The sequence below is a fragment of the Plectropomus leopardus genome, chromosome 7 (genome assembly GCF_026936395.1).
Source record: "Plectropomus leopardus strain MGB_pleo_1.0 chromosome 7, ASM2693639v1, whole genome shotgun sequence".
NCBI lineage: Eukaryota > Metazoa > Chordata > Actinopteri > Perciformes > Serranidae > Plectropomus > Plectropomus leopardus.
In genome coordinates, this window is record NC_142182.1 from 27,713,647 (window position 1) to 27,739,257 (window position 25,611).

The 25,611-nt window shown below is 39.5% G+C and overlaps 2 protein-coding genes across 5 annotated transcripts in view; one reads left to right on the forward strand and one right to left on the reverse strand.

Moving 5' to 3' along the window:
- Positions 1-25,611, reverse strand: part of tmem117 (transmembrane protein 117) — a 58,185-nt gene that overhangs the window by 18,786 nt on the left and 13,788 nt on the right. For all 4 annotated transcript variants that reach the window (XM_088080357.1, XM_042495454.2, XM_088080358.1 and 1 more), the window contains exon 3: positions 10,874-11,006. In XM_088080357.1, the coding sequence (XP_087936483.1) occupies positions 10,874-11,006 (133 nt within the window). The remainder of the gene's footprint in view (positions 1-10,873; positions 11,007-25,611) is intronic.
- LOC148189210 (P2Y purinoceptor 1-like) lies at positions 18,026-20,982 on the forward strand. The gene is made up of 2 exons (XM_088079447.1): positions 18,026-18,051; positions 19,784-20,982. Exons 1-2 carry the CDS (start codon positions 18,026-18,028, stop codon positions 20,820-20,822), a joined length of 1,065 nt encoding a protein of 354 aa, XP_087935573.1. The 3' UTR covers positions 20,823-20,982.

A 25,611-nucleotide genomic window follows, 5' to 3' on the forward strand; every position in this document is an offset into this window, starting at 1 on the left:
CATTTAACAGATTTGACAGGATTTTATTGACGAAAACGTGCAGTACCGCAGGTGACGTATTGCCTCGCTCAAGCCCGCAAATAAAACGGCCTTGATTGGAATGGCGATTTATATCTGCATTAAGTCAGTTAGACATTCAGTGGCCTGGCACTGCTCCAGTTACCAAGGAGATCCCATTGGGAGTCATTTACCCGCAGCAAAATTCTGATCGATACTTCTGGAAACGCTGTCTGGCACCACATGCAAGCCTTTAAATCTAAAAAAACTACCCCACCGCCAACCCCTGCCCTTCTCACATATTTAATTGAGCAAATGTTACCCCTGTGCTGAAAGAGAGGGTTTTATTTTTTATTTTATTTTTTTCCGCAGAGCACCTATGATGAGTTTGGGGACTCCTCGCACTGCATGATCAGAGGCAGAACTCTCTGACTTATTCATGCTGACTGAAAATTTAATGGCCTTTAGAGCCGGATGACCTAATGAGAGAATTCAGTGTAGTGGAACATCAGTACAGTAGCACCATGAATAATCAGCCCCAAAATGGCTCCCGTAGCTTAATCGCAGAGCCAGTGGCAGTGTCAGTGCCAGCGCGGCCGGCTCAGCCAGCTTTGACCCTCTGTGGAATGTTATCAGGTTTCCCACACTTGTTCAGACAAAATATTCAAGGACATTTCAATGCCTTTCAAAGTCTTGTTCCATCGCATGCAAGAAATTACAATTTTGCGCTACAGAGGGCACAGAGTTATAGAGTTCGGAGTTTGGACGTTACCCCAGTGTGACATTAACCAGAGAAAAAGGCCATTCTAACTGTTGCATTAAAATGGTCATCTGCCAGCCCAGACGCCAGAGGAAGTGTTGGCAATGTACATTTCTGAAAACCACGAATATGCACTGCAAAAATCCATGCTATGGTCTCTAAGTTTGGAGACGTAATTATCAAGTAAAAATGTTTAATATAAATGTGTAACTATTTATTTTCATTGTTTTTACTTTCCCAAAAATCAAAAAGACCAAAAATACATCCTAGTCAATATTCCTTATTATATCTTAAGCATGTAGATTTAGATTTATTAAAATAATTAAATTAGCTTCCTTCACCTGACCATTTGTCATCTGCACGCTTTCAACTTATTCATTCCCTCAACATAATTTCTACATGTAAAACCTAATGAGACTTAATTTAAAACAAAAAAATAAAGAAAATTGTTTTGTCTTAAATTTGAGAAATTGAGTGGATATACTTAACATAAGTAAGTTGAGGTTATTTAGTTGCGTTACCAACTTTAATTAACTTGTACTGACATATACATATATACATCCAAATATATGAATTTGTGTTCACTTTAATTAAGATAAAACATGATTTAAATTAATAAAATTAGTGAACTGTTGCTACTTTTAAAAAAAAAATTCTCAGTGGGTATTAGCTTTTGCAGTGTTTCACATTTTCATGTTTCATGCATATCATATAAACATCCCTACAGTAACATAATATATGGACTGCAGAGCACAAACAAACAAACAACAACACTTGTCTTATGGTGACTTTTTGTGGCGTTGTTTGTTGAAATGAAATTGGTTGTTTTTAAACAAGACATTGAGATGTTTCCCAGCAGCGTTTGAGCCACAGAACCTGGGTGTGGGGACTAACCCGTCCCTGCGTTTCTAGCAGCTTATGTGTCACCAAATGTGGGTGTTTTAAGCCAAGACGTGATCTTTTCCAAGCCACAACCAAACCACGCCTTCACCACAGCATAGTTGAGATACATAGTTTTAACGTAGCTAAAGTTACAAGCAGTAGTTAAAAGACAATGTACAAGTATTCAATGCAAACTCTTTTTCTGGCATTTGGGTTGCATCTGCAGGATTGTGACATTATTTGGTTTGCTTTAATATCTTCACTGTGATGCCTTTGAGATTGCTTGGCTAAAATTGTGTACCGAGACATTTCCTCATTGTATTTAAATTTGACAAAGCTTGAGTTCCTGATGGTTCTCCACTCTTCTTTGTTCAGCCATTACTGCTTATGTTCACATCATAATTCTTCCATCTATATTCACTCCAGTCGAACTATAGCTTTCATCATACAGTGGATCACCTACTGTGCACAAGATTGTTTTTTATAATTAGCTGAATACTGTTGTATATTAAGTTGTGACAGACCAGGCGGTAATTCGTTATCATTGTATTGGAGCACACAGTTACTTTCAGAGCTTTGTATTACGGTGCAGAAATAGTAGGGGTAAGTAATGATTTTTTTTGAGCATTGATTAATCTAATGATTAATTAGAAAATACTAAAAAAAAAAAAAAACACTTCAAAATACCCAAGGCCCATGGTGATGTCTTAAAATCACCAGTCTAAACACTGACTAATCTGCAGTTTATTTACTTTAAAGGGAGGTAATTGTGCATTGAAATAGCGTTTCGTCGTTTAGCGTTTTTGTCCGACTAACATTCCAAAACCCAATAAAACAGTATCACACAACATATGGCAAAGGAAGAGCTGCTAATCCCAACATTTTCCACATTTAGTTTTGCAGTTTTTGATGAAAGGGTGACTAAAATTGTTGATTAATTATCAAAATAATTGTCCATTAATCTGTCAATTGACTAACTAATTAACTGAATTATTGTTCTGTGCACTAATTAAATATACAATATAGAACAGTGGTGGAGGTCTCTGTAGGTTACATAGGCTACCAAAATTGCACACACAAAAAAAAAATCAAACATAAGGGAAAAACTGATCTAAAGATCTAATCCTAATAGACGGTCTGTGGTAGGGGTACCACCTCTAGGCCTGGCAAGGCTCTCTATCACTATCAAAATTGTTTGTGCTTCATTTTCAGTTTATAAAAATTACATATTTTATTGTAAGAAAATACAGCAGTTTAGCCACTCATTGTAATGGAGTAGGGCTGTTAAGAGGTTTTATCAGCATAAAACTATTCAAGCATATTCCCAGTTTAACAGTTTTGATTTTCCCATTTCATCCACAACCCACACAGCAGCTTGGTGCCAGAACTCTTTTGCAATGTCATGCTTTGCTATAAACCACGCACTCTTCCATATATTCATCAACTTAAAGGAAAAACTTAATGGTTTAATTTTTTTATTTATTTTTTATCAAAGTTCCGACTCAAGGATTTCCAACGCCCATGAGAGCCTTGATGATTAAGCTTATAAAACAGCTGCTGAGCGAGCTTTCACCACTCTGACTCATCAATACTCTGATTTCCATTATTTTTTTTCACTGTCCACTTAGACTTATGCACCTTCATGCCGGGCTTCATAAACTTGTTTTCCCTGTCAGACAGCCAGTGATTTAGTGCCCGTGGTAACGGAGTGACCTCTGCTGCCCTGTAAAGGCTGGACTCATTCAGAACATTAAATTGCGACCTTGACTGGTCCAACATTGAAATGCATTGCTTGTCCCGTCTCCGTGCACAACAGTACCTAACGTCGTATTTACAGTATACAACGCTGAGCAGCAGTAGTTACCAGGGAGCATAAAGCTGTCAACACACACTCTCTTCACTATCACTAAAGCATCTCCCAAGGCAACTTAAAACTTCAATCTCAATTCATCACTCAGCACAGAATCAGCCCACGTATTGTATTAAACTCGCTGGAGATTGAGTCCTTTCGTCCTTATCATTCCCCTGGCTCAGGAGAGGGAGTGAATACCATCAGGCAATATCCCGGACAGCCCTGTATCAGGTCCACTATTCCCCCCATGATCTCTGCAGTAGGACAGCAGAGTCCAAAACTAGCCCTTAGTTCCAATATCCATAATACTATACTATTTAGTATGCCAGAAAAAGTTTTAGTATGTCCCAATACAAAGTATGTAAAATGCAGTATGTCAAAAATACCAGAATGTCCTACTACATCCAGCCGCATTTTGCAGTATGCAAGCCAGCATGCTTTTCTGGTTATTCTTACCCACAATCCTTTGCAAAGCTGCAGATTCATCACATCTTGACAGCTGGTGCAATCAAGTGACTGATGACCAGTCACATGGTAATATTAGCAATATATATTGTTTAATTGTGATGATTATAATGATTATATTGTCTGATTGCGTGCATACTGCATACAACAGTACATACTTTGCAAGGGCAGCCACAGTACCTACTACAAGTAAAAAGAAAAAGTATGGGATTCGGAACGCACCACAGGTCTTCATACCCTAACACTGATTTACATGAACATTAGTTTCTTTGTCATTAATGATAGTAAATGAAGAATCTTTGGGTTTTGGACTGTTGATTGGGCAAGACGCAATCTGAAGACTTCCTTTTGTGCTCTGTGAAATTGCGACGTTGATTTCTTTTAACCATGACCACGAGGTGGTTACTACTGGTCCCCTAACCTTAAGTGGTAATTTTAAACCAAACCATGATGATTCGCTCAACATAACCAAGTCTTTTTTTGTGCGTAAACCAGACTTTAATTGCTGATTTAACTGATTTATTTTTCACCAATAATTTGTAATAGGCACAGACTGATGATGTCATCCTGATAGGGGTGTCAGATCAGAAAACAAAGATACGTTTCGTTCCAAAGCGACATATTTTGTCTTATAATTTGAACGACTGTTCATCATTTCTTCTTAAAAAAATAACTCCTCTCCTCTTACTCTGCCGTGAAAGCTGTTACTCCATCAAAATGTCCTGACTTCCTACTTCGCTACAGACAAGAGTCAATCACTTTTAATTTAGTTTTTCATTTAAGTATTCTAGAGGTATTTTAGCACATAGAAACACGATATTCTGCTTTCAGAAATCTGAATATTCTACCCGGAGAACTCCAATCAGTGCCGTGTTTGCAGGTGCAGAATGCAGTATGTAAATTAGCAGTTTGTAAAAATATGTTGATTAGGAGGAAAAGGTTTATCTATCTGCAATGTAAACATCCTTTCCTGAATATGATCATGTGAAAGTACTTGTTTAAAAGGTACCTTGAATATTTTAATTTTTACACATATTGTCACACATACTGTTTTCACGTTACAATGCTATTTTTCAGAAAACCCATGATTTTATACTGTATTTTCTTAGTCTGACAAGTAGAAGTATTTTCTTTTTCCTACCAATTTATCCTTTCTATTAACACAAAATCACTGCGGTGCCCAGTAGCTGACTTGGAAGAGCAGATGCCCCATGAACAAAGGCTATGTCCTTGTCACAGGAGCCACAGGTTTGATTCCAACCCGCGGCCCTTTGCTGCATGTCAACCCCTCTCTCTCCCCCTCACTTTGAAGCTGTCCTATCAAATAAAGTTCAGAATCACCAAATTTGGAAACACATGGTTTGCACTGGACAGCAGCATCCCCACAGTATGCATTCTCACACACATTAGCAACTGGTAAAATAAATACTTGCTCTTGTTTGCTGTGTGTGGTATGTTCAAGCGTCACGACTTCTTCTTTATGATTTAGTCTATATTGAAAAATTGGCCACACAACATGCAAACTGCTGGGCTTTAAAACAATGGAATTGAGATATTATCAGACAGAGTAGTTATGAAACATGAGGTAGAAATGACTAAGTGTGTCTGCGTGGTATTACACACAAACATGCGCACATGCCGGGGCAATCCATCTGTTCTGCTAAAACACCCCTCCCCACCTTCCATTCACACATACACACACAAACACACTTACACTCATCTATAATATGATACATATAGTATTCCCTGTGTACGCACACCGCCATCAAGGTTATGATGTTTATTGTTTACTATGTGGCTGTTTCTCTATATGTGACAGTGAAGTATGAGGTGGAGGCAGGCGGCTGCAGCCACCGCCGACGCTCCTCCCCTCTGTCCCAGAAAACAGCAGGATAATATAATCAGAGAGGAAGTGACCGACTGCACCACTTCATATGGCCCACAGTCTGTGTCTGAGGGATTCTTAGAGGAGAAAAACTGACTTTGGAGGGAAAGCTTTACGCTAACTAAACGCTTGTTAAATACGTAATGAGTCATTTTCGAGATACCAACGTAATGTGCATGTGTAGGAGTGTGAAAGACAGCTGGAGATAAGCTTAGAAATTAGCTGTGGGTGTGTGAAAGTATGAGAGTAGCAGCGTGAGGAAGGCAAAGAAAGATCAATGAATCCAAACTGCGAGATGTTTACTGCAATTTACAAACAGCAACAGGTTTCTATAACAAGGCTAAATGATAAAGCTGTTTCTGAAAATGTCTACCATATTTGGTGTTGTATATATACTAACACAAACAAGTCAGGTCAAAACACAGAAATTCACAAGGATTATTTCTTTTACGGCCGCATAAAAAATGTTTTTATTGTATCAAATTGAAATTATTTTCTCGATTCAATTATTAAACTTTTTGCAAATGAAAAGAGTGATTTCCGACAAAGAATAGTAATTTTCTTCCATTTTGTAGACCAACAGCACAATCAATTAAATGTTTCATCTGAGCATCCAATAGCCAAAAACCTTCAATATTCTACCATGTAACAAAAAACATGAACCAGAGAATTTGGGGTATTTTTGTTTGAAAGATTAACTAATTACAATTTATTGAATAAAACCCAACTTTCAATTTCATAATACAATAATAATAAATCTAGTATCTATTGTTTATTTTAGTATTGCAAAACCCACAAACCATCAGCTGAACTGTGTTCTGAGAAGCTCACAAAACTCTGCTACAGAGAACTGTTGATTGGTTTGTGTGGTCACACCTCAAACTCCTGCACCGAGACAACACAACATGGGCAAGTCTGTTCACTGAACACTCAGAGACCTAACCGAAATTAACTGATAAGTAATGCATTACTGCCCAATGCCATCTATGACTATCTATATTCATATCTAACTTAAGACAGAACAGAAAAAGCTTTTTTGTCGTAAATTTCAGCTTTAAAGCATAATATCTGTATTTTTCAACCTGGACCCCATTTTCCATTTTTTTTGTTTTAGTGACTAATGGAGACGATAACTGTTGAAACTGTAGAGAGTATTGAGCCAGAGCGCTGCAGATGATATTGACAAAACAGGCTACAATGTAACTTCTGGGGGCATATATGCACCGCCAATTTATGTCAACTAAAAGTGCTTGTTTTTTTCCACTGACAGGCAAAGATTTAATATAAGTGTTTGACAATATTATGACAAGTAACCCTACAGAGATTTGTTAAAGAGTAAGATCCTTTTTGTTTAACCAAAAATAGCTCCAAAATCGCTAACACCAAACCCACCAGACTCCATTCAAATAAAAAGTCAACAGAAACCAAATTAGTCTTTAACAAAAAGGTCTATCTCTGCAGGGACCCTTCATAATGCTGTCAGGAACTTAAAATAAAAATCTGAGCTTGCCAGCTGCAAAAACAAACACATTTAGTATATGTAGATGGATGGTGCACAAATGCCCTGAGTAGTTACATTGCAGCCTGTTTTGCCACCGACAGCTGCAGCACTCTCGCTCAATACTGGACCAATTTTCAGAATTGTTGTGTCCATTAGTCACTTAGAGACAGACAAAATGGGAAAATAGGGCCTGGATTGAAAAATACCAAATGTGCCCGTTAAGTAGAGGCCAGATCACAGAACCCATTGTAAGAAATATGCTGCTGTACTGTCGGCAGCAGTAAGTCCCATGTGTGAATGCATGCAACAGGAGGCATCTACATACCACAACATGCTATTTATTCAGCCTTCTAAATCCATTTGTCCATGGTATTACCCCAGCTTAGTGCCAGACAAGCAAACAGACATACGAGGGGGACTAGCATGCACGCAGCACAAAGGCTCATCGTAAACAAAGACAAATACCCTCATACGATGGGGTCTAATCCCACTCAGGGTATCACTTTAGTCAAATGCCACATCCATCCCTCCCTGCTCCTCGTCAAAGATATCCACCAGCTGCAACACTCCCTCTGACCCTGGCTCCGCTCTCTCATTGCTCAGCTTAACCCCTGACATCCATCCGTCTATCCGATTACTGAGTAACAAACAGATGAAGTATAAAAGTCATTTCACAGCTTTACTGTCCAACTCCAGCTCCCTCTTATATCTCCACAAACTCCCTCCCTCTTTCCCTCCACCTCCACTTACTTTACCACCCCCTTACTCTGAATTAGTCGTGATTAATGTGTACGCCACGCATTGGGCCGTCTTAATTAAATAACACCATCTAATTAGGGGCTGATTTCGGCTGGTAATGGCGCCATAAGATGGTGGAATGGGATTGTGTGGCGTGACAAAACATTCATGAAGTCCGTCAAACTCCCTGGGCGGTCACACTCCCTTGGTTTCATACAAACAGCCCCTTCCTAATCTGACAGTTACATTAAAATGCAAATAGCCCAGATGTGAGGGTTTGGTAACAAGTGTGGCTTACAGCTCCCAGGGCGCCACAATGGATGGGCTTTTACCCCCCCCCCGCCTCCGATATGATATAAGTCAGGTAACAGGCTGATAGCTGTTGACCTGGAAGTGGCTGTTTAAATATTGGCACTGTTGGGACGTGTAAGATTGCGCAGTCTGGAAATCTCTTTGAGCTCAGAGATAATGGCTTTGATGAATTCATTTTACATGACTAATCATCATGAATAAATACTTGTCATCCACGCAGATATACAATCTCTTATCGGTGATTGTTTACAGTGCTGGTGGTGCCGTTTATCTTCTTTCCTTGTGGATGTATCGCTGGTTTTAATTAAATCAAGCCCAAGACCGACTGAAAGGTCAAAGAAAATTAAAGCATATTAATGAGCGAAGGGCACGGGCAGCATACAGCATCAGGTCAGGGAGACAGCAGGGAGAGAGATGCCAACACCCCCCTCATCCTGCCTCGCCACACAAACTCATACGCACACTTTCTCGCCCACAAACATGTCCCAGCTAACTTGAGCGAGGTGCTAGACGTGAACAATATGCAGTTGTGTGTGTGGGACGCCCTGTCTAGCCACCACAAGAGCATCCCCTGCAGTGCACCAGCATGGCTAGATGTCAAAGCCAGCTAACCCATGCCAAAATACCTACCCTTTAAAAACCCTTGGCAGTAATAATACCTCACAGCGGCTTGTTCTTTCAGCATAAATGAAAAGGAAAAACACCATTCACTCCCACAGAGGGGCAGCTGCAGTCACAAAGGGATATTGTACTTTTCCTTTGTGCCTTGGTAAAAGAAAAAACTACAACAGCCTCGCTGCGGGGCGAGGGTTGGACTAGTGAGGGGTAGGGAGCGATGCAAATGGGGTTTGGACATAGATCAAAAGACTTAAGTTTCACTGCATCATCAGGGCTGGAGCACTTCCCCCTGACTCCCCATCCTCTCTCTCAGCCACCTTTTTCCTCACTCTGCTGCATCCATGCTTTCGCGGCCCGGAGACCCGTCTACCGAGGGGCATCCTGGCAGAGTGTGAACATTGCTCTTACATGTCGGTCTTGAACAGAGATGTGAACACTAATGGTTTTTGGCAGGGCCCGGGTCCTCAGTGGACACATTGCTGGAGCAGAAAAAAAAGCAGGGAAACAGGGACAAGAAGGGGAGTGCAGGTGTCTTGGAGGCAGCGGGGTTCACTCGCTTTACAACAGCACCATCTGTCTTTGTGAGGAGAGCTTTACAATGTTGAATAACTGATGTCACCGCTGAACACACATCCAAATAATCACGGGTTTTGATGTTGTGTCAGCCAGTTTAATTTTCTAATGGTTGCGACTTTTTATGTCTGGATAACTGAAGCGGCTAATATGGGCGGAGTGACTTGTTAGATGGATGTAAATTATGTTTCATTTTATAAATTATATATAACGTCTCTCAAAAATGTCTGAGTGACTCATTATTTTTCCCTCTGCATCATCCAGATGTCATCTGGTGAAACACTCCTGACAGTAAAAAAATGACAGAAAAAGATCCCATTTTCTTGACATTTCAAGGCGGAAATGAGAGGCAGTAAAAAGGAATCCTCTTTGTGACAGATGCACTCAGCGTGACTGCAAATGTAACTTTTTTTCCCTGAGCAAGCAACATTCATCGTCTCAGTGGGCCTGCCCCCTCTCCCGCTCAGCCGCTCGCTTCTTTTTTCTTGGCCAACCAGAGAGGACGGACAAGATGGATGCCCATGTCACCGGCGCTGGCCGGAGTGACAGATGGGCTGATTATACAAACTCATCCCTCTGGCCGTAGAAAAACACAACACCTTGCCTGCAAGCTAATAGCCTTCATCTGCCTGCACCTTATGGGTAGTTGACGCCTGTTGTTAATATGGAAAAGCAGCACTGTAAGGACAGATCCCATTACAGCCCTGGCCTCCCTCTTGACAGCTTGCACCTGAATAGACACCTGCCACACGGTCTTTTTTTTTTTACAGCCCCAAACACACAAAATGGTAAATCACCTCACGGCGACCTCGTGTCTGGCTGACTGGCTTCAAGGGCATGTTTTCCTTCCTCTAGACGGACACATTGCAAATGCATAAACGGATTCCTGTCACCGGCTTGATGTGTGGGTGTCAAGCTCTGCAGTGCACAGCGGTTTCTCAGCAGGTGCGCTGGGGCAACAGGAGCCAAAAAAACAAAGTGTTAACTGGGAGAGGAATGGCAAACATCTTGGTTTTTGGCCAGAGAGGTGTCAAAAAATAAGTCAGGATCATGGGAGAATAAGCGTGGGGTGCTGAAGGTGATCTTTCAGGATTAACCACCCTCCCCTTGCCTGCTCCTACCTGTGATTTAAAGTCGGGGTTGATTAATCAGACTGCTATCGAGTCTCTGTTCAGGCGAGACGTTTCGATCAATCACGCCAGCCAAAGGGGAGCGCACAGTCGCTCTTACAAATGGGAAGCAGAGAATGAGGGAAAAGGGGCAGAGAGAGAGAGAGATTGAATGGCTTACTCCATGCTCCCAGCCATCAGCAGGAAAAGGTTGTAGATGTGTGAGAAGATGAAGAGGAAGAGGATGGTGCTGAAGAACATGGTCATCCAGGAGCCATGATCCTCGCGGAACATTTTCAGGCGCAGGTATCGACCTAAAGGGAGCATGACAAGGACACTGCTGTCAGTGGAGGTTCAAACAGCATGTCAAAGCTGCTAACATGTATGGCCACGAAAATGGAGATGAAAGTAAATAAATTAGTCACATAGATCAATAACGTCCTACTCTGTCAGACACGTGCCCTTTAGGCAATGAAATGAAGATTAAAGAGCCACTTTGAGGTGTCACTTTCACGGCCTTCAAGTAATTGTCTTATCCTGACCAATTTTAACTGTCACCATTTCATCATCAAGCCAAACAGAAAATATTCCACGCACATGATGTCATGCATCTGTTAGACCTGCTGTCAGCGGATTGATGCTCGCTTGTGTTTTATGATGTGCATGATTAGAGAAATTATTCAGACATTTGTGACCTGTGGTGTCTTTTTTTAATACAATCCTGGCTTGGAATCAAATTATGGAGAAATATCTCTCTGGCAGAGCATGACATTAGTTTAGATATGCAGGCATCTGCACAGAACACATAATCACAGGAGCTTGTCCTCTGGTGGCGGCGCTCAGCAGACCTCATGGAGACAACAAGGTTCATTATACGACTAAAAGCTTGTTTTTGTGCCTTGAAAAGACTGCAGTTTGTGCTTCTAGCTCCTCTGTGGCTAGCTATAAATATAATGACAATGTGTTTTGTATTTTAGCTGATTCTAATAACACAAAGAAAAAAAAATTATACCTTTAATTCAAAGGCTTGCTTTTTTTCTGGTAAGAGTATCATTACAAAAAAACCTTACATAAGTTCAGTATAAATAACTGACATCAACATGTGGATGCAATTAGGTGCACATAATGTAATTGCATAATGTAATAGTCCTTGATCTACCTCCCACACTGCTCGTGTAAAAAAAGCATTCTGCTTTTCACATTGTGTCATGCAGACCTGGGTCAAATAGGATTTACAAATAAAATACATAAAACAAAGTTCAAATTCAAACCACAGATTTAGAGATACCCAAATGTTTGGTCCTTTGTGTTGGTCAAGTTTAAAAAACACTGGATCCCACATCTCCCATAACGCAACAAATAGCATTTTGTTTGACCCTGGCTACAACCTGGAAAGGTAATAATGCTATCGTCTCTACTCGAACAGTGGAAAAGAGCTCAGCTGGCCTTGAATGCAAAGAGAAAAACACAGTAAAGTTTGATTTTTATAAACCTGCCACATTTCTTTATTCTTTCACTTATGCTAAATTTTGACAAATCGTGATTTGGGAAAAAAAATTGTTCATGAGAGAACAAGGTGTAACAAGCTTACCTTCCTGCAAAGTATTACATTATCCATGATTAATAAACATGCAAAAAAAAAACCAAACTACTTAATCAGATTTTAAATAATAAATTTCCACTAGAATCCCCGAGGATGCGAGGAGACACACTCTCCTGGTCGCTTGATGAACTTCCCACTGGTGACCTACCCAATAATGGAATTCGCGTGATTAATGAACGCACTGCGAGCTGGGCAGCCCCTGGTGCTCTGCTCGCCATTTCAAACAGCTAACGAAATGGGCACCTGCTCTGCTCATACACTTTCTTTTACTGTGTCTTCTGTAATTTATACTTGAGTTTCTGAAAACATTCAACGCCTAATTTGACTGCTTGGTCCATGTTTCCTGAGCCAGACCCATCGTGCTGGACTGAAGTTCAATGTAGTCTATGTTATTGAAATACAGACCAGCGAATGCACCATAATTCCTCATCAAAAGTCTCAGCAACACTCCCACCGTGCACTATGCGATTGCTTCTCTTGCTATCCATAGGAAATTAATAGAAAAAAATTGAGATGCCCCCCATCACCACTGCATCTGATAGACATACTCCGTTACAGCTCTACTCTCACAGAATTTGCCTTAAATTTTTGGGTCTGCTGCAGTTAAAGACTTCGAGCAGTTCTGTTTAGAAGGTCAGGAGTAATATCGTATAATAAAGAGGACACATCTCAGTGCCACTGTGGTTAGTAAACAGCAAACAAGATTTTACATAATCAATTCTGAAATGTGTCCATTGTACCATCTTTTCAATTAAAAAAACTGTGGAAAAACACATTTTCAAACAATCTCTGCCCAGTAAATGCTCATGTGTTTCAAACTCCATGCGCTCAGTTTGTATCACAGGTAAAAAATAAACACACTCAAGAAGACCCTGATGACATCACTATGACATCATCTGGGTCATTTTCTCAGACATAAAAAGGCTCAGTTCAGAGCCAAAGAAGACATTTCTTACACATTTTAGAGTCTGAATACAACTCCTTATGATGAGGAAACTGACAAACGTGTAAAAATGGGTAGAGAGCCCCTTTAAATTCAATAATGATTCACAAAAAACAGTATTACAAATTTCTGACACAATATAAAGTAGGTGACTTGATGACAAAACAAAAAAAAAGTGTCTGTTGTGTAGTTTGTGTGCTAACTGCTCACTCGGCCAAAGATCGTTTATGAGGTAAAAGAAGCATCACTGTAACATCACTGTACAGCCCGGTTAATCTTCTCTCTAGCAGACTGTGTCACGTCAGTTTCAGGAGTCATTCTCCCAGTTAAACTTTCATCAATATCATAATTATTAATGAAAGATGATCAAATTTATTTAAAAAGGACAAGTGTGTCAAATTTGGGAGACTACAGCTGTTATTTCAATGTGCAATACATATTTACATATGTGGTACATATTTGACTGAAGTTGCGCAATAAACTGATCTTTGACCATTTATTAGTGTCTTTTGTGTTTGGTTCAATTGTTGATTTTTTCAGTAAAAGAATGTTAGAAATAAATTCCTTTAATTTTTTTAATTCAAAAAGTAATTTTAGCAGTACATTGAAATGGGCACAAAGTCAGAACTGAGGACACATAATATCCATTTATTGCAATGATGGTGTTACTGCATGTTTTCCTCATAATGTGCAGCCCTAACGTTTAAGCGGCATTTAGGTAAATATTAGTATCAGATCAGAATCTGCATCAACAAATACCCAATATAAGGACACCAATGACGACCAGGTCCAAAAAAAAACTTGATACTAATATGATAATATGAACAATCCTGATGTGGTGACCCCAGCCATCAACTGCTTCAAGGTTATTCAAATGACTTTTATGAAATTCTCTATGACTACAAGCTTGGGTATACACCTCTATTTTTACTACTTTAAATATTGCTAACACACACGCACACTCTTTTCCTCTGCTTCGTCTCTCCGAGCTGTGATCCGGTGCCAGAAGCGGCCATCTTCCCAGGAAACAACTCTTTGTTTTTCTCTCCTCCAGCTCAGTCAGCATCCCTTTGAGTTACAGCTCCTCAGAGAACTCATTGTGTTTGTGTCCACACTCACACACACACATACACACACACACACAGAGCCAGAAAGACAGCAAAGCAGAATGCTCCATTTATTTTCCCATTACAGCCTGGCTGGTTCACTCTCCAATAGTTTTACATGCTGTTCAATCTCAGCTTGCTCACTTTTAGTTTTTTTTTCTCCGCTGCACACATAAAAACAAAGATGTTGAGATTCCTACGGAGATGAAGATCTTTGTTGAGTTAAAGCGCAGTAATAATGAATGAACCTCCTGTTGTAGGTTCAAATGTATTATGCAAAAAACGTCTTTAACATCTCAGTAAACAACAGATCTGTAACTTTGGTTATCTATTATTGTGAGCTTTACAGCAGATAATATCAATTTTAATGTTCCCTTAATAACAATAATGAACCTTACATTTTTTGGAGGGTTAGCAAAAGCAAAGTGGCGAAGTGTGAGGCCACACCATACGTCTTGCTCTGTGGTATTTCAGGGCTCATCACAGATGCATAATTGAATTGACTTGCATGGGTGAACTTAATTGCCTCCAGTGCCAATGAGCCCTGGCTTAGATGTAGGAGCACAGTGTGTATCGGCAGATCTGACTTTTAAAGCAGCATGCCGCGCCAGCGAGCACGGCCGCCCTCTCACAGCCTATATGGGCAGGATTTAACTAGGGGGTGATTCAAGAACTATTCAGCCAAGTCAGTTGAGTCACTGCACCTCCCGACAGCAGAGGACCCCGATAAGGTGTGATTCATGAGCACTGCCTACTGCCAGGCTCAGCCCGGCAGGAGACAACAATAACAACACACATGGACAGGCAGCCACACACAAACACGGGCACCAAAAGAGAGAAAAAAAACAAAACTGAGAGGGACTTACTTTTGCCTACTTTCACTAAAATTACAAACACACTCACTCACGTGGGCTGAGATGATACATTACTGAAAAAGATGCACTTACGGTCTGAATACTAATTTACAGTATTGACAGTATCGCTCCTCTTGTGCTATTTATAGTGTTGTGTTTGGGATGAGATCATATCCTTCTCTCATCAAGGTGTTTCCAAGTGAAAATCAAACATGTAGCTGTGTCTCCATCTAGTGGTGAGAATCGGACACACACCAGGGAGCTGACTAGCTGGTATGCAGATAAACACCAGGGTGAAATATACTGTATATTATGTAGGTACATCGAGATGCTGGCATCAGTGGTGGACAAACTCTGTTAGTTGAGTTAAAATATAGATACTCCTGGTCAAATATTACTTCAATACAAGTGACAGTTGCTGAGTCAAATTATTACTTGAGTTGAAGTTCTGGAGTACCTGCTTTTAAAAAAAACTTGAGTATTCAAAATGATTTTTTTTTTAAAAAAAAAAACAAAAAACAAATCTCAGTGCATTGTTGTATAATGTAACAATATATTTAAACATTTAAATGAGGCTGTGATTAACTTTGTGAGTGTTAAACTGAGCAAACATTAAAAATGATAAAAATCATTCTTCACCTCAAAAACTTCAAACATGGACTTGAGATATGGCCATTATTGATCTGGTGGAAATCTTCATCTCCACCAACTGCCGTTACTAACACTGCATAACCAAATACAACTGCCTGCTGATGAGCTCTACTTGTCCTGACCAAATACCTATTCTGAGCAGCGCATGCACAGGGTAGAGGTACAGGAAAACAAACCACATGCAGACATGGATGATCACAGTTTATGTACTTTTGTATTTTACATAAAAGGAAAAAAAAAAAATCTTCCGCTAACTTCAAAGCAAATGTAATGAATTATGAGAACCTTCCTAGAAATGTAGTGGGATCAAAGTAAAATAAAATAATAATACTAAAGTAAAGTACAAATATTTAAAAAAATATACATAAGCACATCAGTAAGTGAATGTACTTTTTTACTGTCCACCACTGGCTGGTTTATTCAAGTCTGACCTTAGTTTAAAAAACTGCTGCAATGCAGTTCGGACAGCAATCTATAACAATGTCCCACAGGAGTAAAATCAGATTTATATCCTGTATCCACACAGCCAGCTAACAATTTGTGACATTGTGGTTATCTTAAAAACAACCAGTGTTTTTTAGAAAACATACTGTGTCCTATTTTCAGGGGGATGGTGTCCAAAACAATCCTAGTCTTAGAGTCCTAGAGTCTCTTAGTCTTAGAGTCCTAGAGTATTAGACTATCTGATGGACTGTGCTGTCTTGTCATTCGAATGCCACATCTGTATTTAAAAATAGTGTCAAAACTATTAATTTATCAATACATAATGATATTGAATATTTGAAACTGTTTCAATACTAATTTTCTATAGCAATGACACACCGGCACCAGTTTTTACTTTCTCTTCTTTCTTTCGTGATTTTACACCAGTATTATGGACAATAAACACTGACATTTCTAAGATGTCAGAGTGAACTGGTCTCTGATTGGTATATAACTCATACAAACATTACGAGCATTGATGAAACCAACTCTTTAAACTCATACCTTCATTTGCTCTCTCTTATTATTAAGGTAAGACGTCCTTGGTATGTTATACTTGCTGTATTTATCTTTTAATCAATTTTCCGAAAATGGCATCAAGTATTGATATTTTTTAAGGTGTTGTGTCAACATTCATTCCAGTATTGTGACTACAGTGGACATTCAGGGCAAGCTGTCTTGATTATGTACATTTTTCTGAAAACAAATTCAGTTTTAAGGATTATTTTCAATTATGTAAATATCTACTCTAACAGCTCATACTGTTAAAACTGATGACCACACTGAGCACAATGCTGCCACTTTAGTACACTGGTAAAACAACTTCCACAATATCTCCAAATCAGCAATGAAATGATCAATGAATGGAAACCATTAATTATTTTATTTGGTAGCCTTTACCTAACTGACACCTAACTGAATCTAATTAAGAGTAAGAAAAAAAATACTGTGATTTTAAACATACTGTAACACACTAATCCTTTTTTTCTGTAATACTTCATTAGATTTCCAAGACAAACTATATTGATATCCCACCATACACAAGACGATGAAAAATGAAATAAAATTAGACTAACAGAAATCTAAAAAATAAAAATATCTTTAAAAAAAGAATTTGCTCCTTCAGCTAATAATCACCAGTGTCCAACATCATCCCACCATACAGCCATCATAAAGCAAGGTACCCAAGCCGAGGATCATACCACAGTAATTCTTAAGTGCATAATAAAGGGTTGTTTTTTTCAGATTGCACTCAGTCCAGCCTGTTTCAGGCAATTAGGGGATTAAAACTGCTGACATTACGGTTATCTGTGTGATAATGAGATCACATGCAATAATTCTGGGAAGTGCTCAGGTTATAAAGTCACTGGATTTATAGGAGTAATCCACTCACAGGATATACAGAAGCCCTGGAGCCAGAAACACAAACGTAAACATCAGTTACACCTGCACTGGTGCACACAGACGAGCAATTACTGAATGTATCTTATATGTTTCAACAGTGGATTGGTTTAATCCTCCATTTCCTGTATTACACACACACACACACACACACACACACACACACACACACACACACACAGGTCTCACGGGTAAGGCAGCGCAGCGACAGCTCCTGACAGATGAGAAGCACACACAGCTGGTGGAGGAGGAGTGAAGGCGACCTGAGATGTGATCACCGGCTCCATTCATCATGGTATCGTTCTCCACCGACTACAAGTCTGACACAGCTGAAGAGGGTGAGTGCAATCTAAACCTGACAAAGATTTTTAAATGTTTTTAGGACTAAACACTTAATAATCTAAATCAAAGTCATTAAACTTTTAAATAATTTAAGATACAATAACATACTAGTGTCGTTTTTTTTTAAGTTACTCTAATTTCCCTCAAGGACTGTTGCTTAAATAATGCCAATACTGTCTTCATTACATTATCACTTGCGGTGTGGCAGTATAATAAACATTCCTGTGTGTTTTAGCACTTATATATTAAAGTTTATCATCATAAAAAGTGCATAAAACTTTAAATAAATAAATAAATCTCTCAATCAGTAGGCACTGACGAGGAGACAGGGAGACATGATCTAGGTTGAAATGTGCTACAGGTTAATCGTTAAGATCTGCTCACCTGAGCAAAATGGATGTATTATCTGTGATTAAATGCAAACAGAGGCCGACACATTGGAGGCAATAGATCAACAGTCCCCAGGTTTCATTGTTCGCAGCACAGTCATGCATTCACTTCCTGAACATGCTGGTGATGTTCAGAGACTATGGAGACAGCTACTGTAAATATAAAAGGGCCCTGGAGAGAGTGGGTGAACACATCTCCCTTAAAGTACTCTCTGATAGCAGGGCTTACCATCAGAGTCAATAAAACAGACTGTGCCTACATTATTCTGGGTTATTAAAATCTTGAAAAAGAAACCAACTAAAAATAACGACGCCATGTAATACAGAATGAATATCCACTGTTTTTTAACCCTATAAAACATTGTGATTTACACACCTTTAGCATTAGAGCCTTTAAGTGGTGGAGAACTGGGTTATAAAACAATTTCTTTATGGGTATTTACTCTGTCTCTTATTCAATAGCATAATACATGTAACGCCCAAAGGTTCACTGAGTCAGTTTGGTGCAATTTTCTGTGACTGACACCTGACCTGGCAGATCTTAATCGCTGTTTGCTTTAAACTATCCCTACTTGACAGTTCAAGCAAAATAAAGAAAATAACAGGAACACTTTGGCAGTGTTGTTTGACTTGATTTGTGGGGTGATAAAGGGGAACTCCACTTATTTTTACCTATCAAGGTCAATTTACTGGTCACAGCAAGTACTACGCAGTCAATAATGACAGTTATATAATGTTTACAGTGGCTCTGCAGGAGCTTTGACAAGAAAATTACTCAAGAAACATTTTAACAGAAAGCATGTGTTACAGACATGAATGTCTGAAAGGCTTGCATTTACCCGTCTCTTTATTTTGACTGTTCTTTTTCAAAACACACTGCCAAATAAGAGCCTCGGATTAAGTCCAACACCAATGTTTTCTTTCTGAAGTCAAGTGCCAATGTTTTTTAAAAAATCTCACTGTGAACAAGCCCCGAGGAACAACGGAAGCTCTGAAGCCACTGTCACATAGTGGCCAAATGTGGAATTACATCGAGCATGTCCATAATGTTATGCTACGACCCAAAACATACTTTTTTCCATAGAATCACATTATGAAAGAGACATCTGTAAATCAGTGGATACATTTTAGGAGCATCACAACCCCCACAAAATGTCTCACTTTGGTGATTTGATGATTTTGGTTTTTGAAAGTCTAGAAAAGCCGCAGGATTAAATCATTTTTATCCCCATTCAAGCTAGCAGAGCGCTAAACCAAAAGTTAGCCATCCACTGGCAGAAGCCTCTCTTTATTCTCAGATCTTTAGCAGAATAATACAGTAGCAGAACTGACTCTTTCTCCTGTTTTCAAATCCCAGAGGTGCTTCTGGAGTTCCTGAACCAGTCAACAGTATTCTGCGGCCAGTTTAAGAATGGCCACTGGTATTGCTACATCCTGCTGGTCCTCTTCTCTTTTGCCCTTCCTGTGGGGATCCTGGGAAACTTAGCAGCTCTTATCAACTTCTCCTGCCTCAGGAGAACCACAAGCACCAGCAATCTTTTCCTCTTGAACTTGGCCCTGTGCGACTCTGCCTGGATCCTCACCCTCCCCTTCACCCTCTACTTTACCTTCCAGAGGCCGCACCTCAAAGACGTACAGATCTTCTGTCAGTTCAAGAGGATCTCCTTCAACATTAACATATACGGCAGCATCCTCTTCCTCACTTTTATCAGTTTCGATCGCTACGTTGGGACGGTGCATCCAATCAGCTCTCTCCGCTGGTGGGATGTGGGTAAAGCCAAGCTGTGCTCAGCCTGCACATGGGTGGCGTTGGTCCTGAGTTCTATTCCTGACTTATTTGTGACTTTTGCTATTCAGCGACCAGAAAACGCCACAGTGTGCATGGACCACATCCAGGGCCCTTTCATCTACGTCAAGATAATCACCATTATCCGAACAACAATAGGCTTCCTGCTACCATTTGGGGTTATGCTGGCTTTTTACATGATGACAGTTCGTGTTTTGTGGCGTCTCCCGAGGGGTAGGGGGCAAGGAAGAGCCCAGAGGACAGGAGGGAAGCCTCTGCGTCTCATCACTGCCGCCATACTCGTCTTTGTGGTTTCCTTTGTGCCATACCACGTCATGATCATCACCTTGGTGTTCATGAGGATCCATAACCAGGTGACACCATCTAACACCAACGTTCTCTACGCCACCTACGAGTTCTTTGAGGCCATGTGCAGCGTAAGCAGCTGCCTGGACCCAGTGCTGTATATTGTGGCTAGTGAGCAGTTCCAGAGAAAGCTGCTGGCCTTGAAAAGACGCCAATACAGGAGGCTGTGCTGCAGAGCCAACAGGAGAGTTGGGGTCATTGGGTGACCAAGCTGATCCAAAGGATGACTTCTCTGTCAAGTTACCTTGACTGCATCAATGTTACACAAATGCCAGTGTTAATGTTAATGGTGCAATTATCATGGCCTAAAGTGGGCTGGTAAATTTGCTGGAACTGGAATGAGAAAAGAAACTTATGAGGCTGCTAAATTTCTATCAGTGCAAAATCAAGGTTAAACCTCATTATTGCATGTTTTGCATTGCAACAACATTTTATCAAAATTTAAGACTTGTTGACTTGCTGTCATGAATGTTTTGTTGCCAAGCAGAAATGTAAATCAGCAGTGGTCGTCCTCATTTGTGCTTTGCAGCTTTACCACGTAAAACCTGTACATATGGTAGTTTGACTGATAGATATTGTAAAAAGAAAAACATTAACAACTGTAGTGCTGCAACCAATGACTATTTTTTATCACTTATTCTGCTGATTGTTTTCTTGATTAATTGGTTTATTAATATCATGTCAGAAAACTGTAACAAATGCCCTTCATTCTTACAACCCTAGTAGACATATTCATATTGCTTCTTTTATCCGTCTAAAAATCAAAAACCAAAAGAATTAAATCTATAAAGATAAATAACAGAGGAAAGCACCAAATCAAGTTTTTTAAGAGAAACTGGCATCAGCAAATGTTTGTCATTTTGGCTTGATTTCTGAAATGATTACCAGATTGAAAAAAATAGCTGCGCAGTAATTTCTGTTGATCAATTAATAGCAACATAGAGGCCAGCGCTATAGGTGTCTGCCAACCATGAATAGGTTAAAATCATACGTTCCATCATACTGTTTATAAAATGACTTAGTATGAGCTGACTTTGCCTATGGGATGTGGAGGTGATGGTGGAGGGTGTGACACCTGGGCAAGAAGCCTGCTTAGCTGTGGAGGAAACCTTGAATAAATGGGTGCAGAAACTTGACAAATGCAGATGCTTCCATACAGGGCAAAAGGCCAAAAACCTATAGTTTCCCTACATTTATCCTTAATTCTATGTGCACTTGTATCTTAACAGGATGCACAGTTGAATGAATACATCATCCTATTATTTGTTTACAGTGATGGTGAGACCAACTCTTGTTATAGTCTAATCAAAACATCTCTGCAAAAACACCCACCAACACCTCCTGTTCAAATATTTTGACAGCAGTGCAGTCAACTGCAAATCACACATGGAAAATGTGATCAAAATTAACAATGAAAGAAGTCAACACCAGGCCTCGACAAACCAAAACATGGCTCATGTTCGGGCACACAGTAAGTGATACCCATCATATCCATATTGATTCCTGAACTATTGATAGCACAGTCTTTCGATCTCAATCAATGCTCTCTGTGTTTAAGTCAAGGGCAGCTCCACTCAATTTGAGCGTGTGCTTTCATCTATTTTAGGTTTCAGAACGCAGCTCGACTGTATCCTGTTTTGTTTTGAAGCATCAGAACAACACTCCTGCCCTCCTTAGGGATCCTAATAAACACCCCTCAAACAAAAACCCAGATTGCAGAGAGCCTTAGCACTGTCTGGATCTTAGCATGTACTTGCATCCCCATTTATCTCACATTTGCTGGGCCGCAGCATCATTTGGGAATAGGCAATGACTACGGCCACTGGTTTCCCCAGAGCTGAACTCCTTTGTAACGTAAGTGTCTGGATAATAAATCAGAGCTGGAAGTGACAACAGAACTCCCTCTGCAGGGAGACTGCAGCAAGTAGATCTGAGGCACAGAGAGCTGGCTACTGGGCCACTGTACCACTGTACCACTGCACCTGTTCCTGGAAGGGGCCTGTTAGATCAGTTCATTTTGTTATTTAGGGCTTGGCTCCAGACCAAAGGAGTCATACATTTCAGGTAAATAAGCAATTTCCTTTTGGCTTGTTTCCTTTGTTTGGTAGCTCTCGTCATTATTGCTCCGTGTCTTTGTCTCCCTGTCCGCTGTGCAAACAGCTTTGTGTTTTGTCCTTTACTGCAGGCACATGGAAATGAACTACATGATACAAGTGCAACACATTAATAATGTCTCTGTAATGATGAAAAATTATCTGTAGGTATATAAAATGGTCAATGCATTTTGGGGGTGGTAAATGTCATTGGTTTCCATTTTGTACTTGTATCTCATTCTAATGACTTTTGTTGAACTGCAGAAGATAAGAACCAAACTGCACATCAACATGAACACACAATGTGCTGTAAACATAATACTGACATATTATCATCTTTTAAAATTGATAGGGTAAATGTATTAGCAAACTTTTGTGAGTCTTGTTTGTAGACATCTTATCCATTTAAGTCCAATATTATGTCTTTTTGAGCTAACTTTTAGTCTCCACCAAATCCTGATGAAATAATGTCTTTTTAGTGTTTTTAGCTGGTAAATGCTCACTATGCCCACTATTTACGCTCACAATCTAGTTGCTAACTGTTACCCTTTTTTCCACTGAAATTAGGGCATAGTGCATATGTGTTATTTAAATATGGAAAAATAATAATATGGGCTGATAATTATGCAGATAATTGCAGATCAGCCATATAGATCAGCCAGGGTCACTTTGGTTTTTGCAGATTTCTTGGCAATACCCTGTGCAGAGAGACTGTGTAGATGCCACAATAGTGCCAATAGTATTAAAGCCAAATTAGACGCAAAATCAAAAATATCACTCAATTTAGTATCCCCCCACCCAACTTCCACTAAGCCATAAAAACGGGTTCCAACAATAAATGTTAACATCTTTATGTTAGATATTTTTAACATCTTTTTCCTTTTTTAAACATTCATAAACATCACTTTAAAAAATCATCATCAACATCATCTCGATTTTTTAAACATCTTTTGAACACATTCTTTTTAAAGACATTAAAGACTTTTAAATCTTTAATGTTCACCCACATTCATCTTCCACAGTCTAACACAGGGCTGGATAACTGGAAACATGAGACTTGGAATATACAGCCGGAGTTGTGTGAGAGTTTGTAAACAGATGTTTTTATATAGTTTTGCTGTTGTTAAACATGATTCTAAATCTATAAATAAATCAATATAAATGCGGGAAAAGCAGTTTTCTTCAGTAATTCAAGGTAAAATGGCACAACTACATGCCTGATCGCATGATTTACAAATAGTCATTTTGTGTGTGTGAAGTTTTCCTTTAAAAGTGACAATTTGCTGCTTTTTTCTGTTAGTATTATTATATTCAGTAACTTTTGGGTTTTAGTTAGATTAAAACAACAGTCTGAAGACATCACAAAACATTTCTGAGGCATTATGATATTGTGTGGTATTTTTCATGTTTTCTGATTTTTATGGACCGATTAATTAATTGATGGCGTGTCAGCGGCTCAGTGGATAGAGCAGGCGCCCCATGTACGGAGAGTCCTTGCTGCAGCAGTCGCAAGCTGGACAACAGCCTCGGCCCTTTGCTGCATGTCGTCCCCTCTCTCTTCCCCTTTCACACTTACTCTCTGTCCTATCTGATGAAGGCCAAAAAAGCCCAAAAAATATCTTCTCAAGTATCGCTCAAGAAAACATTGATAGATCAGTTAGTAATGAAAATATTCAGTAGTAAGAGCCTTCCTTATGTCACGAACTTGCAAACTTATGGTATATTTAATTACTGGAAATATGTATGTTATGCAATTAGAGACTTGAAATTATTAAAGTTCATTATCAAGAATTGAATTAAGAATTATAATCTTCATTATTATGTATTATGGAAATCTAAAAAAGCATTTATTTAATATTATTACATTTTAATTTTACTATTTTGTCAGCAAATCTTTGCTATTAATAATGTAGTAATGTAACTAAGAGAAGTGTTTTTTTGTTTTTGCCTTTCCACACAGAGGACACAAAACACACTCAAACACCCAAATCAAAAGGTCTACAACGGTATACACTTGCCACTATAATAAATTTGATCATCAGTACATTTGGGGGTTTTTCGTTTGTTTTTTTTTATCAATTGACAGTTTAATTTAGTCTACAAAATGCCAGAAAACAGCTAAAAATGTACTGGTTTATTTTAAATTTGAAGTGACATACAACAGAGGAGAGAAGCTGTAAATGTTAAACGTTTTTGCTTTATCAAAGGCTTAAACGATTCAACCATTATCATAATCGTTGTTGAATTATTTCCTGATGATAAATTAAAAGACTAATTGTTTTGACACTAACACGAATGAACATAGGGACATGAATTCAATCTAAATAGTAACACACTCATGGACAATAAAATACCCCGCAGCAACACACATACACACACACACACAAAGCACGCAGAGAGCCTCTATCCTGCCACCCACCCATCCACTCCTATACACACTCCACTTTGACCCGCAGCCACACAGTGCCGTACAGAAGCCATCTCAGCCTTTGCGTGGCACAGTAATAACATATGACAGAACCCAGATGGCATCCTGCAGGCCACACTCATCAAGATCAGGAAAAGAGGGCGAGAGGCACTCCAACAACGCAGCAACCAATGACATGTCTCACGTTCTCCAACACACACACACACACACACACACACACACACAGAAGCTCAGCTGAGCATCTGATAGTGTTAACAGCTCTGTAATTAACAGAAACAGGTTTTTACATCAATGTCACCTTCCCTTGTGCTGTTCAGAGTGTTTAAATGACTCCTTCAGGTGGAGATGAGCGGTCAGCCATTGATTGAATTTAAGTGTCGGTAATAAGATGCAAAGGAGGGTTTAATCCAGTTAGGCAACACTACACATGACTCAGAATTACCCTTCACTTTACCTTTTAAAAGTCGCAGAGCC

Excerpts from the sequence above, each read along its gene's own strand:
- LOC148189210 (XM_088079447.1), top strand. The coding sequence starts at position 18,026 with ATGGTATCGTTCTCCACCGACTACAA. Across the intron at positions 18,052-19,783 it reads TCGTTCTCCACCGACTACAA|TAGCAGAACTGACTCTTTCT; the intron begins GTCTGACACAGC and ends AGAATAATACAG.